The 16,731-nt window shown below is 44.2% G+C and overlaps 1 protein-coding gene across 1 annotated transcript; it reads left to right on the top strand.

The window, feature by feature from the left end:
- The first annotated feature begins 4,603 nt into the window (after positions 1–4,603).
- arpp21 (cAMP-regulated phosphoprotein, 21) lies at positions 4,604–15,623 on the top strand. Its single transcript, XM_071540765.1, has 20 exons — positions 4,604–4,708; positions 8,782–8,945; positions 9,126–9,288; positions 9,448–9,486; positions 9,587–9,664; positions 9,788–9,899; positions 10,095–10,233; positions 10,799–10,936; positions 11,023–11,122; positions 11,272–11,367; positions 11,453–11,490; positions 11,588–11,644; positions 12,049–12,239; positions 12,868–13,011; positions 13,116–13,234; positions 13,434–13,508; positions 13,596–13,757; positions 14,049–14,151; positions 14,798–14,901; positions 15,071–15,623. The coding sequence occupies exons 3-20, from the start codon at positions 9,127–9,129 to the stop codon at positions 15,227–15,229; spliced, it is 2,016 nt and encodes a 671-aa protein (XP_071396866.1). The 5' UTR covers positions 4,604–4,708; positions 8,782–8,945; position 9,126; the 3' UTR covers positions 15,230–15,623.
- The last annotated feature ends 1,108 nt before the right edge of the window (positions 15,624–16,731 follow it).

Raw genomic sequence — 16,731 nt, 5'->3', positions numbered from 1 at the left:
CCATAGTATTACTACAGTATTGACTCATCCCATTGTTGGCCAGAGAGACACCCCACTCTACCTCTCTCTCTTTTTCTCTACCTCTCTCTCTCTACCATCTCCTGCTACACAATTCCCCAATTCCATTTCCTCCCCGCTTTTTGGCTTTTTCTTTCTCTTTTCCTCTTTACCCCACTGCCTTTCTTCAAGGTGTGTGTGTGTGTGTGAGAGAGAGAGAGAGAGAGAGAGAAGTGAGTGAGTGAGTCAGGTAGCACCCTTAGATTGTGTGTTAATCGGTCAGTCATCATTTCTCAGTGACAGCTGAAAAAGTCTGGATGTGACATAAGTCCAAAGAGACTGTGTGTGTGTGTGTGTGTGTGTGTGTATCCAGCCTTGCAAACATAACTTATTCCTTACTTCAGAATTTTAAAGAGATCTTTTCCTTTTTAGCTAGTAGGCGTCATTATTGCAAGACAGTGGACCATAACAGCAACTCTCTCGCTCTCTCCCTCCCTCTTTAATTGCCTTTTAACTGCTGCCATTTAGCCTTTAAGTTTGAGATTATAATAAATCTTATGATGTAATGATAAGTCAAATATACATTTGCATTGTGAATTCCCTCACATCAGTGGCCACTGTGTAGCCATTGCAAGTTTCCAGGCAAACTGATGGGTCAATTAAGGCAGAAAAAGGAGAGACTCCCTCCTCTCGATGCAAATAAACCTTTAAAGCTTGTGGAGGCTTTCTGTTCTTCAAAGCTAAATGGTTTTCTCTGCCTTTGTAGTGAACAGTGTCTTTTCAACAGGGGAACAAAGGTGTCTGCGACTGAAAGATGAAAACTGCGACAACTGATGAAGATGGTAGAGAGTTCAGACGCGTGTGTGTGTGTGTGTGTGTGTGGGCTGTCTAATTGAAGAGATTGTTTGATTCCTCTCCCTCGGCACTTCTCTCTGAAGACTTGTCAAGCTCGCACTCGGTGAAAACAACATGCAGAGAGGGAGAGGAGAGCAGGAGGGGAAGGAGTTGAGATGGTAAGACTGTTTAGTAAGAAGAGAAGGGAATTTACGCCCATCGCCTGAAGAGATGAGAAGACGGGGAGAGGAGGGGAGAGTGTCTGGAGGAAGCAGTGTGTGAGCGCCACAGCTCATCATCCTGTCAAACATCCGTTATAGACCACAAACCCACACAGCCGCCGTGTTGCTGAGGTCTATGACTTAGCAGGTGCAGTCTTCACACGCACGCACACACAACACACACACAAACTGATGCAGTACACATGTGGGAGGCTGCATCTACACATCCCGAGTTTGAGCCTCGTCCGCAGAGCGCAAACCCATCTCAGATGTTTTCAGTACATTGTGCAGCAAAAGGTGATCCAGCGTGAGTCATTCTCATTGATCAGAAAATAAATCCAGTTCAGTGTATTCTTCATACTGATGCTTCCTCCACCCCACGCCTCAGCTCCTGGTGTCAGGCTCTTCCAGCTCCGTGTTGGCACACTGATGTGTTACGCGCACAGCCCAGCCCACGTTTGAACCCATTATTTTTCCTCACCGTGCGTACAGTCTCAGAATTGATAGCTGACACACTGCATCTAAATTCTCCTCTTTCCCTGGTGGGTTAGAGCAGGGTTTCACATACTTGTTTTATGAGTCAAGCACCCCCAGATTCATACACTTTAGACCACAGAGGAACCCCATCTGAGACGGTTTCTGTTGTCTGTCTCTACTGTGGGTGGGGAGATCACAGTGAAAGAGTGAAATAGTCCTTCTTATCCATCGTCTCAGTGTGACGATGACGAACTTACACTAAATTAAATAACTGTGAAATTGGGTGAAATGTTATTTTTAGGGGACCCCCTGGAACCCTCTCGAGGACCCCTGCTGGTCCCTGAACCCTACATTGGGAGCTGTGCTCCTTTACATTAGCTTCTCCTTCAGTCCCCCTGCGGTGACTTCATTAACAATTTGAACATCTTCAGACGCACTTTGCAAGCAAATTATTGGTTTATGGGGCAAAACCGGAGTGACATCTGCTTCCTACCAATTAAAACGACAACACCGCTGCCTGTGCAGCTCAGGTGAACCGCACTCTGATGAGGGACTGTGACTCTGGGTGGAACATTTTGAGAAGAGCTTTCACTGTAGCTTTGCACGATATAAAATCACTATAATATTCCTACAGGGACTTAAAGTGTGTGTGTGTGTGTGTGTGTGTGTGTGTGTGTGTGTATGTGTATGTGTTACTTAATAGTGAGTTTATATGGACCTTATTTATAGATTTTTTTTTATTACCTATGGTGTCATTATAATTTTCCTATAGCGAGTTATAGTTTTGCTCTGATATTTATACAGTATCCTTCTAAAATGCATTATAGAATTACTATAGTTCTTTTCCATAAAGGTTGGAATCTAAATACAGTGATAAGTTCACTGACATAAGCTTTAAAGGTGCCCCATAGGAATTCAAATTTTACTACATATAATGCATGATTAAAGATGTTTAATGTAGACATTGTTAACATTTAAAGTTATTACATTTTCAATATTCCATTCTCTTTTACAGGCAGTGTAGAGCTAACTTTAGTCAACACATCACAACTGGACTCGGTCTTGATTGGCTCACATCTCTAAAAAATTACTAAGATCCTCCCAATCAGGCCAGTTTGCAGCGTTTGAACTGCGAAGCCTCCATGCAGCAGGTTTACCTCATTTGAGTTAGAGCAGCTGGTATAGAGAAGATCATGAAGAACATTATTCTTATCCTAAGCCATAGTATATTGAACAAACTCGTGAAAACGGAATAATATGGGTCTTTTAAAAGAACTGATTTAATAGAAGAAAGTCTGCACTGCTCTACTGAAGCCTAAGGTTAAGAAGTAAGGGAGGAGGACTATCTGTCTGTTGCTTGTCTGGGCCTGTCTAGTCACCCGGCCACATGCTCCATCATAGTTTAAATATTCATAGCCCACTGTATGAATATTCATAAGGCCCTGGTTAATATTTATGAGCTTCACTTGTTGAGGTGTCACTCGATCACTTGCACACACGCACGGACGCACGCGCACACAAACATTTACACACACTGATGATCAGAGGAGATAGCTATGACTACACGAGCAGATACATAAGCAATGGTGTGAATTAGTCTGGAGCAATGTAATGGAATGATGTAATCGTAAATACAAATGGCAACCACCCACTAATATCAACAAAAATCAGTTACATTTAAAGAAAACCATTTTCCCTTAATTACCCTCACATCCCTTGATAAAAAGAACTCTATACTATAATATTTTTCAGAAGATAGGCTACTATACAAATTTCACAGCAAACCTATAATAGTGATATCATAGGAAATAAGGAATACCATGAAGTGCATTAAGGTTAGTTTTTTTTTTATAAAAAGAACGACAAAGTCACTATAAAATGACTATGGAGTACCACAGACACATTATAAGTCCTTATAAGGCTATTACAGTGATATTATAGTGTTTATTTTCGTTAGGGATTAGTTAACATGAGTTTGGTACTTACTATGATGTTAATCTGAATTTCATATCAGAAGGATTTATGTCAGCCTAATAGGGTAAAGTGACTTTACCCTCCACTACATCCCTGACACTATATCCCAGTTCCAGTAAAGTCTTTAAACAAACATCACTGCATCCCAGTGAGGCGCTGGAACTGATGTAATAGCATGACACACACACACACACACACACTCCGCTGTGCACTTTCTACGTAGACGGGTTTATATAAGAGGGCACAGCACAAGCGGTATTTCTGTGCACGCGCATCGGGGAAATAAGCGCCACTGAGTCTCCATCGCGCGCGCGCACATGCCAACCATTCTGCCAAAACCACCAGCCAGCAGGTGTGTGTGTGTGTGTGTGTGTGTGTGTGTGTGTGTGTGTATGTATGAGGGACAGAGAGAGAGAGTAGAGATACGCACCAATGTCTGATATGACCTTACTGGCTTTTAGATGCTTTGCATAACAACATATCTTTTTTTGGAGTTGTTAAACACTGTTGTAATAGGCTATTGAGATATTGGTGTTCTATTGTAAAGTATGTGTTTTCAAGCCAAATAATCAACCATCTCGATCGAGTTTGACTGTCTAGCCTACTTGGTGGTCCTTGAAATTCTGCATTCTATATAGGCTACTTTTCACTGCCAGTAAAGTGACTGATTTGAGACAACTGAGAGAGAGACAGAGACAGCATTGTAATCATATATAGTCCATATATTAGTATATATATCTATATAGTAGGCCGATAGGCCATTGCTATTGTCACAATATAAAAGTGACCTGTTGTAAGGTATATGTTGCATCTTACCCATTATTTATGATTTCAATTTATGTTTTGAATTTTGATTTCAATCATGTTTTGAATTTTGAATTATGTAACTGTAATATCTATCGATTTGGCAATATTGTTTCTTAACTTTCATGAGTTGAATTGAATTGGGAGACAGACAGAGGGACAGAGAAACAGACACTGACAGAGAGAGAGAGAGAGAGAGAGAGAGAGAGAGAGAGGAGTGGGTGGGCAGGGGCTGGGTCTCGTGCATTCCGGTGTGTGGGCGCGTGGCTCAGGGTTCCAGAGCCGTTGGCCCTCCTCTCTGACAGACGGGCAAAAGGCGGGAGGAGGAGGAACGGACCTCACACACACTGTAAAGAAGCCCGTCGGTACCGGCAGCCCGCGGAGGAAGACATCACCTCACGGTAAGATATCGGACACGACTTCCCACGACGAGTCTCTTCCTACCGTGATGACAATTTATGTTTCCTCGAGTCTTTCACTTCGCTTGTTGACATCGACGCTGCTTGCTCTATTTGTTGATGTTGTTCAGATGCTGTCAACACAGTTTCTCATAGGCTACTATCGGGACTTTTAACGGTAACGGACACTCCGGATCGTGAATTGGAGGTGGTGAAGAAAAAAACAACAACACAGGAAACATTTATTTAGCTTAAACTTTACTCTGAATGGGTAAATTAGCGTAACTGCGCCCGGAGCATAACTAACGTTAGCTTTCAGATCCGCTGGGTGTCAGATGCGGAGATACTGCTGCATGATAGCCGTCATCTAGGAGGGATAAATGTTGCTTACCATGTTTAGTTGGACACGAAAAGAGAGCGACATGTCTTTATTTGAGGTATTTGGAGCAATTAGTTATCTCTTTCTGCCTCTGCCACTCTCTGTCTCTCTATGTCTTTCATATGCTAGTACACTGTCTTTCTTTCTTAGTCGTTGCTTGTGTGTGTGTGTGTGTGTGTGTGTGTGGCGGCGAGGAACAGGCGAGTTTCGGCGATTTTTGCTACCTTTCCTCTGATTTTGTTTTGTGAGCTGTTCCATCAAAGAACACGAAGAGTCTCTCTCTCTCTCTCTCTCTCTCTCTCTCTCTCTCTCTCTCTCTCTCTCTCTCTCTGTCTCTCTGTCTCTCTCGGTATATTCAGTTCAGATTAAGTTTATAGTCATGCTGTGTGTTCTGCTGTCCGCTGTCCTCCACCTCCACATGCAGCTGACAGTAGGGTGAAGTCCCGGAGCAGGAGGTCCTCTCGGCCGGTGTAAAAATAGCCCGGTGTGTCAGCTTGGCCCAGTCACGGTAATGCGACACACTCCCTCAGCTCTCACCGACAACACGGCTCTACAGCCAGCCTGGCACGGCAGCCCATCCACAAACTAGCGCGCACAAGACGGACCACCGGTATCCAGAACACCGTTATCTAAGACCCGTCCCGTTATTTGGGTCAGCCGGATGCCACAAAGTTGTGCACGAGATGACACCTGTTTGTTTTAGCCCATTTACCGCATCCTCCTTTCAAACGCGAGCTGCGTTAAAACCAACACGTTGGCACGCACTCAACGAGGAGATTAGTCATGTAGAGTCATAAAGCTTAGTTTTGCGCGAACTAGCCCCTTTACATCACCAGTTACCATTACTGGTTTCGATCCGTTTTTTTATTACCCATTTCGTCTGAATTCAGCTGCAAAACAAGACACCTGTCAAACCCACAAGTCGCTCTGCTAACATCTCTGCGCCCAGGTAATGGTGACCTCAAAGGACGAGTTAACCCACATTTCACATCTGTAGGCCTACTTATTCTTCGTTAAGCTTAGGCCTATATTGAAGGGGAAAAAATAATTTCATTTTATTTTATTCAACATTTATTTAGCCAGCTAGTCCCATTGGGATATATAAAAAATTGCTCTTGAGAGAAAGCAGAATTCAAGCATAAGATATGCAGGCCAACAACATGCAGCAATGTATGTAAGCAAAAATACAATCAAAATCACATTAGTAAGTAAAAAAAATTGAAATACACTATACTGTATACTATACAGTTACGGGATGCAGTCCAATAGACCAAGAGGCTCAGGGGCGAAGCCTAAATAGATTTTGGTTAAATAAAGCATCGGCAGCTTTTTATTGTGTCTGCCTCAAGATCCCTGCTGTTTCGGTTTTAGTTTCAGCTCAGCTCTTTAAATTCAGATCTGATCTCACAGACAAATCTCAAATAGCAGCTCCTGTGACCACAGGCAGTGATGTCCACTAGGTTTTCTAGAGATACAAGAGTACAAATGAAAAGGAAGCAGACCAGAATGCCCTTACAGATGGAAAAATGTACCAGTGAATTAGTACAAGTGGAGAGGGAAACGCAGTCAACCTAAGCATATTAGGTACAATATATCAGACACTAATAGAGCTCAATGCTCCATTATACCAGACCCATTCATTATTATAGCCATGGTATTCAAAGGTGGATTCATCAGTGGACTAATTACATGCAAACAGGAGGACTGTATTAGGCCGGGGACTTTATATAACTAAGTTTAGCTGACAAAGGCCATCTAAAGCAGGTTTTGGATATTTTCCCACTGGTCTGCCTGTGTGTCAGTGTAGATGAGCCAGGCAGCTTTTGGCTGGAGAAGAAAGGTGTCCTGGTGAGTAAGTGGCTCTGAGGCTGGAGGCTTCGGGGAGAGCAGCAGATGGATGATGATGTAGCGGGTACTGGCGCTCCCTGCCTCCCGCCGCCATCCGTCACGCGCTAATGATCGTGTCACACCTTCTCCCCGGGCGGCCGGCCGCTTCTGCAGCGCTCAGCTCAAAACTGGTAGCTCCGCACAAATCCCCTCTTCATTGCCGTCTGCTGAAAAGCCCGGAGACTGAGCGTGCCCGCAAGCCTCTCTATCACTGATTCTTCACTTCTCTTTCTCTCTCGCCTTGCCTCACCCTGCTTCACCTTTAAAGTCCCCACAGACTCTTTCTTCATCCCTCTTCATCCCTTCCTTTCCTTGCCTCCCATTATTCTTGTTTTCTCTATAGTGCCTCTGCTCCATGCCATCCTTTCCTTCCTCTGTCTTCCTCTGTCGGTTCTCTGTTTTTTGCTATTGCTGGAGGTGCACTAGTATACTATTGTGCGATACTAGTATGCTTTCTCTTATTTTATACATGGATTTATTGGATTCTATTGATTCCCCAAAGGAGATCTGTCTTTTTTTGCTGGAGCTGGTAGGGATTGAGTGTCTTGCTCAAGGACACTTCAGCAGGGCAGAGGCTTGCCGACACAGGGGCTTAAACCTGAGCCTGAGCCTGTGGGTTGAAGCACAGCCTCCCTAATCACTCCGCCGCCCTAATGTCCTGTACAGTGATCATCTATCTCTTGGCCATTTGCTCTCCTATAGACTACAGTAGACCCCTGAGCCAAAATAGAGATATAGATGAGCTGCAGAGTCAGGCATCCGGCTACATGGAGACTATTCAGTACATATTAGAAAGCAGTGTACCCCAAATGGTACGATGAATTGTCAACAAGACCAATTTCACTGGAAAGTCTACATGGTCTAAATGCATTTCCAGAAGCTTTCCCCCCCCTCTTGAGAATTTTTTTTTTTGCAGGGGGGACACTGCTACAAAATATTGTGTCTTATGTAGCTGGTACGGGAAGTGAGCATTGCTTTGGTTGCAGCTATTATCTCCAGTCTGGTATTGAGTAACAGTGTTGTGGGAATTTGCATCCTCTGAGGCGTGCTACTGTAACAGTTGCTGGTTCCTCTGTCCCCTGTGTTACAGGAGTAAGTGTCCCCTTGAGCTCTGTGTTACAGTGGAATGTGTGCCCACTGAAAACAGTTGTTCCTTTGTAGAATAGCGCGGAATGCCACTTCCTCTTCTGTGTGTGTGTGTGTGTGTGTGCGCGTGTGTGTATGTTTGGTCTGCGCAATATTCTCACCACTGGGATCAGAGGCTCAGCTTGGCATTCTGGGAATATCAGTGCTGGCGGATCGGATGATACACTCCACAGCTGCTGTTTCTAAGAAAAGCTCGAGGACACACACAAACACACAGTCACACACACCACACATACACTCACATGAGCTACACACATGTAAGCACACATGCAAATACCACATCTAAGCAAAGGCCTATATGTTACGATCACAGATGCACAGGCGCACTTACAGTAATGTGTGTCAAGCAGCAATTAACGGTCAGGCCATGGGATGCTTTCAGCATGCCCAGACAAAGGTCCAGTGGCATATACACACAAAACACACACACTCACACGCAAAACACACATACACACTCACATACACAAGTGTAGCTACTTGATGTCATTTCCAGCAGCTATGCTTTTACGCACTGACAACTGTTACCCTATTTGAGATGTGAGTGTGCGTGTGTGTGTGTGTGTGTGTGTGTGTGTGTGTGTGTGTGTGTGTGTGACAGTGTGGTGGTGTTTTTGTTGTACAATAGCCACTAGAGCTCTTTCCCCCTGTTTTTCGATCTCTTTAGGCTGTTTTTCCATCGACCACTAAAGGGCTTGCAGAGAGAGGAACGATAGAGGAGAGGACGGCTGGAGAGGATAATTGCGTTTCTAGCTGCCCTGTGGGAACATGGGATATATGACCTCATCATTCACCTGTGAGGCTCTTAAACAGTAAACAACTTCCAGAAAGGTACAGTGTGCATGCACGTGCACACACACACACACTCATGCACACCGAGACAAAGTTACCAGTTAGATACACACACACACACACACACACACACACATACACAGAATTTTTACAAATACACTAAAGCACACAAACACACACATTCATCCTCATCGTCCATGTTGTGTGCTTGTTTTGAAGGATGACTGAGGTGGCTGTAGGAAGTATGGACGTCCTCCCAGAATCCTGTGCTCCGACATTATGTGATGTCATCAGCTACCCCTCCCCTCCGCCCTGTCTGACCCCCTGCACCAATCAAGGGGAGGAGGAGGGTCACCATGACAATAGAAAGCTGGAGCAGCAGGTGAGTGACTCTGCCCGCAACAGGCCATTATAACTGCAATGTACCATATCACAATTCTGCATCCCCCGATACACACACACACACACACACACACACACACACACACACACACACGCACACACACACATACTTGATAATAAATTATGTCTTGACTCACAGAAACAGTGTAACCAGGTGCAACCAAAGAGGAAAGTTAAGGTAAGCTAAAACAAACTCCTCCTCACATTATTCATTCTTATTGAAATATCAAGTGTGTATACATTATGAATGTGTTTTGTTGTGTGTGTGTGTGTTTCAGCCCAAAGGGAGGTTGGTGCGCAGTATAGCTATATGTGAGGAATCCTCCCCACCTGGAGACTGGGCCCAAGACAGTCAGGTAATACACACACACACACACACACCTCATCATCATCATCATCATCATCATCATCATCATCATCATCATCATAATACTCAAATACCAGTCCTTACTTTTCTTCTCTCTTTTATTCCCTCTCAGGCTTCTGTAGAAGAACACATCTTGTCCAGCTGCCATGACGATGAGAGGACTTCCTGTAAAGAGGAAGAGTTGGAGAAAAGCAAAGACCCAAAGAAACATTCACTATCCAAAGGTGTGTGTGTGTGTGTGTGTGTGTGTCTGTGTGACTGATTGATCTCTCAAAAAAGAGAGAAAGAGAGCAAAGTATTGTGTAATAAAATGGGATTCAGAGCCACTGTTTAGATGTAGTTCTACCTTGGTGTTTAATGTGGCAGTGTGGTCTTTATTGTCCTCTAATGCGTCCTGCTTGCCTCTCTCTCGCTGTCAGAGCCCAGTGTGGAGTACACAGACTCCACTGGCATAGACCTGCACCAGTTTATCATTGACACCCTCAACAGCAACCCCAGAGACCGCATGATGCTGCTTAAACTGGAGCAGGACATGATCGACTTCATCACCAGCAATAGGTCTGTGTGTGTGTGAGAGAGAGAGAGAGAGAAAAAGAAAAAAAAAGAAAGAGAGTACATGATCTTGGGTTCTCATTTAACTGTGCATCTGTAGGTGGACCTGTATGCATACTAAATGCTATTAAAACTGCCTTATGTGCATCTGAAATATGTTTTCACTGCATATATTACAATTCTGTCCATACAACGCATTTAGTGTGCTGCTTGATAAATTGAGCCAGTTAAGTTTATGTGGGTGTGTTTGGGCCACAGGGTACGTAATTGGAGTTGTAGTCAAAAAAGTATCATCAATCTCTACTTATGTCTCTCTCTCTCCCTCCCTCTCTCTGTCCCTATATTCCTTTATTCTTCTCCCTTTATTTATCCTCCCTCCCTCTCTCCCTGTTTCACTCTCTCTCTCACGTCATTCTTTCGTTCTCTCTCTCTCTCACTCTCCCTCACCAACGCTCTCATTTGCATTCTCTGCCCCTCTCTTCCCCCTGTCTTTCCCTCTTTCTCTCACTTCCTCCCTTTCCCTCTTTCTCTCACTTCCTCCCATTCATTCTCCATCTCTCCTGTCTCTCAGTCCCTTTAAGAAGTTCCCCCACATGTCGTCCTACCATCGTATGCTGGTCCATCGGGTGGCGGCCTACTTTGGCATGGAGCACAATGTAGACCAGACAGGCAAGGCTGTCATCATCAACAAGACCTGCAGCACACGCATGTAAGCACATCTGGGTGTATGTGCATGTAAATCTATGCCTGTTAATGTTTACTGCAGTGTAAAAACAGGTATTTGTTTGTCCACAGACCGGAGCAGCGTTTTCTCGATGAGGTGCATGAGGAGAAGACAGAGGAGATCCAGCAGTGGAAAGCTATTCTGAAGAGAGACAACAGCTCAGATGACCAGGTGTGTTTGTCCCTCACATTCGTATGTCGTTCTGACTCTCTACTTGCTGTTCTATCTGTATAGCTGTCAATTTAGGAATTTCTCTAGGATTGACATTGATCGTATCCTGTCTATGTTGTTTTTGACCTGTTCTGATCATCCTCCTTCAGCCCAGACTCCATCCCTTACGGGAGAAGCAGAGCAAGTCAATGGAGGAGAGAGAGGAGGAGTACCAAAAAGCACGAGACAGAATCTTCAACCAGGAGGTGAGTATTGAGTGAGGGAAAGAGAGAGAGGGACACTGAGACAGAGACAGAGAGAATCACTAATTTCTCTACCGTGCTGTTACAGCCGCTGTGCACCCAGGAGAACGCCCGCGCAGAAATCAGGTAACCTTGCCTGCAGTGTATTCTTCATGTGCCTTTTCAGCTTATTACTGCATTTAGATTAGAATTTAATGTGTGTGTGTGTGTCTGCTGTGTGCAGGGCTGTGGAGGAGTACAACCCATATGCTGAGACCCAGAGGAAAAGGCAGCTCTTCAGGTAGGCCTCTGTCTGCACAGATACGTAGTCATTTATCATCTTAATCTGGTCAGCCTGGCTGCCACAGAGCTTTTGGGAGACTGAGCCTCAAGCAGAAAGAAGACCCATTTTTGTTTTGTTAGCAGGGGGCAGAATGCCCTCTTATCTGTAAAGTATTTTTTCATGGCAATCTTGCCCTGTTGAGTTGATGTGAAGATAATGGTAAAGTCTTTACAGAAAAATATAATGAACATATATATAAAATATAATGTTAAAATAAAAAATTCAAGGAGGCCTCATGTGCGGCAACATGTAGCGGCAGGTGCACATGCCCCTTTTGTACCCTATGCACATAAATGACATGCTCCTTATCCAATCACGCTGCTGTAATAAGGTTGCGGGATAATTCTGCATGTGTCCCACAGGGGGAGCCGTGACAACTCAGGCTCCAGCTGGACGGGCAGCAGCAGGCAGAGCAGCACAGAGACAGACTGTCGCTATAACAACGACCCCCGACCTTGGAGCAGCACCGACTCTGACTCCTCCTACCAATGGACGAGTCCGGCCCCCAAACCCCGCCAAGCTGCCAACCACAGCTGGGACACACGGGGTTCAGGTGCGTCTTTTTAAACCCCTATGTGACCATGTTTAGCTGCTTCTTAACAAAGCGCTTTTGCCACCGCAGCAATACACAAATTCAGGTTGGTCAGTCGGGGTGAGACACTTCACTCCTCTGTACCTGTACTATCAATCTTCATCGCAGATTACAGCACTTGAGAAAATCATTGTTTACACGTCATGTCTTTTGTTTCTTGAGCAGTATTTAATTAATAAAAGGCAGAAAAAGTTCTATTATGTGAAAATTCACACCATAGCTGTAAATTTTCACACAACACCTACATTCTTCTTCAGGTATTCAGAAAGAACTATGTGTCATTACCACAAATGCGCTATGGGGCTGTGCACAATATGTACTTTTTAGGACAGCTGGGGGCGGAGTATGTATTGTGTATTGGACTGAGAAAATGTAGAGTGGGAGATCATGGATTGAATTTGTTCTGTGTAGTGTTAATAAAGGCCTTGTACTCAACCTCTTCTTCCTCCTCTCTTCTCTCGACCTCCTCTACTCTTGCCCCTTGCTCTCTCTCTTGTTTTCTCATCTCTACTCCCTCTTTCCCTCATGCTTCTCCCCTCTCTCTCTTTCTCTCTCTCTCTCTCTCTGTCTCTCCCTCTCTCTCTCGCAGGCTCCATCTCTCTTTTCAGAGTGTCTTCCACTTGCCCCCACCCTTCCTCTCCTCCCATCCCACAAGAGTCGGCCCCGGCAGCTAACTCCTATATCATGGAGAACGGGATCCCACCAGGAAGCATACTAGTGAACCCACAAACTGGTACATAACACACACTCCGACAAACTTTTAGAATACACCACTCACACACACACTTGTGTACCCTGAGATCTTAGCTTTACTTAAAATGACCTTTGACCTCTTAGGCCAGCCTTTCCTGAACCCTGATGGAACCCCTGCTGTGTACAACCCCCCTGACAGCCAGCAGCCAATCAGGAGCCAGCCTCAGCTGCCAGCCCCCCCCTCTCAGCAGCAACAGCAACAGGTACCCCACACACAATAGGAAATGTCTGACATACTGTATGTGTTGCATGTAAATTTGCACCACAACACTGCCATTTACATTTCTCTGTCTCTCTCTGTCTCTCTCTCTCTCTCTCTGTCTGTCTCTCTCTCTCTGTCTGTCTTTCTCTGTCTCTGTCTGTCTCTCTGTCTCTTTCTCTGTCCATTTGTCTCTCTCTCAGGTGGTTCAGTACTCGTCTGTTTCTTATGCAGCTCCACAGATGTTGACAGTCACTCCTTCACAGCCATACTCCACAGTATGTATCACTGTATATTCTGACAACAGTTAGTGCAGTGTGTGTGTGTTTGTGTCTGTGTGTTGACATCTTTTCTCTGATCGACAGGTTGAAGAGCTCTCCTCGCAGTTTGCTCATGTAACAGTGAACTGTCAGTCAGCAGGGGAAGCCCCGCCCCACTACCCTACCAGTCACGGCTACATCTATGCAGCTCCGCCCCCTCCTCCTCCCCCCGCCAACCCCCCCAGCTACTGCCAACCCTCACCTCAGGTAGGGATAACACACACACACACACATTTTACTGTTTTTCACCTCTTGCCTGACGGAGACCATAAAATCATTGCCTCATAGTCATGTATTATGTATTACATTTTACCTGCTTTTGTGTATTATGTATTAATGCCGCATTGATTGGTTTAAATACTGGTTTCACAGTAATTTCTTCAAATGGATTTTGCACTTTGACATGGGTTTTGACACTAGAATCCAGCCATACGTTCTGTAAAATAATAGTAAGGATAAAGGTAATGTTGTTTTCATATTGGATTATTTTTCCTGTAGGTGCCTCTGTATTACTATGGCCAGTACCCTACCTCAACTCAACAGCCATGCAGGCCTGTCTCACCTACCAAGCACATCCACAACCAAGCAGCACAGCCTGCAGGTACTGCCAGTGTGTGTGTGTGTGTGTGTGTGTGTGTGTGTGTGTGAGAGAGAGAGAGAGAGATTGTGGTAGTAGGGGAGGGGGCCGTTACACTGTCAGAGATGTAGTCTTGAGGGTCTCACAGTGAACCGGTCTCTTTCCTGCTGCTTCTATTCATCATAGAGAGAGAGAGAGAGAGAGAGAGAGAGAGAGAGAGAAAGAAGATATACAATGCAATATAAACACAATCATATATTAGAATTTGTAAAACTTCAGTTCTGATTGGCTGAGACACGTTTGAAGCCGTTGTAAAATACCCAATAAACACCTTGTATTAACTTCAATATTAATGTGCCCAACTAAAACCAACACTAAATCAGGTACTAGAACTATATTGCTTGGCGTAAGAATAACATGGAATTACTGTCATTATTTTATTATTGATTAAAAAATAAAAGATTTATTGAACATTTGCCTTCTCTTTTCGTAGACTGGTGTGTTACTGCCGTACCTCTGCTTCACATTGTACCTAACGACGCCTCTTAGCTGTTCTAAAATCACTGCACAGCACAGATTCTCATGGCTTACTGCTCGTTAAACTTTAGCTAAACAAAATAAAGTGATGAAATATGCTGTTAATAATGTGTTGCATGTGTACGTGCGGCAGGTTACCCTCCTGCCCTGGGGGTGCAGCAGTCTTCCCACAGCCAAGGCCAGGCGGTGCTGGGGACCTACTCACCCATGGCCTCTCATCAGTGTGGCGTGGTCCAGGTAAACACAGAGCACCCCGAGGTGTCGTCCTGCCTCAAGTTAGCCCCCGAAGAAATGCAGAAAGTGCTTGAGATGGCAAAAACGTTACACCATAACCCCAACTTTCTCCCTTGACTCCCTTTTCTCTCTGTTTTTCTCTCTCTTTGTCTCTGTCTCTGTCTCTCTGCAGGGCGGCGTGTCGGTCTCCTATCCTCAGAGTAACGTTATGACCGGGGCGGGTGGGGAGGCGGGGTACTGCTGCATGGTGCCGCCCCCCCCCCACCATGGTGCCTGCCATCCTCCCAGCTGCACCAACCTCAGTGCCCAGGCCTGGAGCGCGCAGTACTGACGCACATGCTTGCGCTGACGGATGGATTGATGCAATTTTTGTTCCTGCGTGAACACATGCATACGCGCACTTACTAACACACACACACACACACACACACACCTTTTTTCACACTGCACCTTCTCTCACTCACACCCCTTCCTTCCCCCTGATGTTGCCCACAGGATATGCTTTCCACACTCACACACATACAAGCATGTGCGCACACACACACACACAACACACACCCACTCACATACACATATCACTGTACCAAAGCTAAATAGTATATATCAGAGCTGCTGTATTGAATGCATAATTTATATACACAAATGGAGTTTTATATTGATATTAAATTATATATTCTGTTTTAATGAAATGCACCGTGTGAATAGAATAAAGTGCTGTGACTGGATTGACAAGGTCACATTTCTATATGATCTCCTCTCCTTGTTTCTCGTCATATTGCTTTTCTCCCAGATGATGATGATAATGAACCATGGATGCAGGCATGAGGAAATATATATGCAAGAAAATTGAGCTTGATATTTGAGCATATGCTTTCTCAACATGGAGTATAAGATGGAAGAGGCAGCCGTACTGGAGGCTGCAAAGGTCATGATTCACACTTGGCATGGGAAAGCACAGATAGCCACAAGGTTCATAAATGGAGGATAAAACAGTACGTCTCTCTGCTTTACTATCTGCTTAAATACATTAAGTGCAAGATTTTGCGTTCACTAGGTTGAGTGGTATGGTCGTTTAATTTTAGAGAATATGGGTGTCTTATTATTAAGAGCAATATATTACATTCCTCCTGTTTATGGCTGTTTTATATAAGGTGTACTAATACAGCGCTGATACACACCTGCTCACAGAATGGGAGTATTGATGCATACATTTGAGGAGGCAAGCAATGTTCAGGTTTTTACAATCATAAAAAAGTCATAATGGCATGTAACTTATTCTAGCTGTTATAAATTATATAAATAGAGGAGAGCATTTTGAATTGTTCCATCAAGCCACTGGAGATTTTTCCACTACAAGACTTTGGCTCCCCCTCCTGCTCAAAGGAAGACAGTACAGACATCTTGAACAATATCTAGGCAGTTTTGCCACTTAAGATCTCTTATCTCTTTATCAAGATACCTACCTTTCTTTTTACTAGTAGTTTTTTCATTACACACTAGTCACTATTTTAGCACTAATCTCTAATCCAATTCTACTAGTTATTATTCATTAGTTACCAGTTAAGGATCTATTAAAGATTAGTTGCTATTACACTCTTCTCGATGTTCCATTGTTACTAGCTGCAATTGAACAGGGACAGGGATTAGTTTTTCAATAATGACTAGTTTGTATTCCATTTGATACTATCAACATTTTCAGTTTGGCTAGTAAAACCTACAATTGTATGATCAACATCTTTTGACTAGTCATTGCCATTTGTCAAGTATTTAAAAAAATATGTCTAGTACTAACAAAAATTATATCTTCATTTGGAATAAAAACTAGAAGTTATC

Source organism: Centroberyx affinis, unplaced genomic scaffold (genome assembly GCF_046629955.1).
Source record: "Centroberyx affinis isolate AG114_WGS23_722 - 3 ecotype Tasmania unplaced genomic scaffold, CSIRO-AGI_Caff_v1 ptg003711l_1, whole genome shotgun sequence".
NCBI lineage: Eukaryota > Metazoa > Chordata > Actinopteri > Beryciformes > Berycidae > Centroberyx > Centroberyx affinis.
The sequence above is the reverse complement of the archived record's forward strand: the minus strand, read 5'-3'. Positions and strand labels throughout refer to the sequence as shown.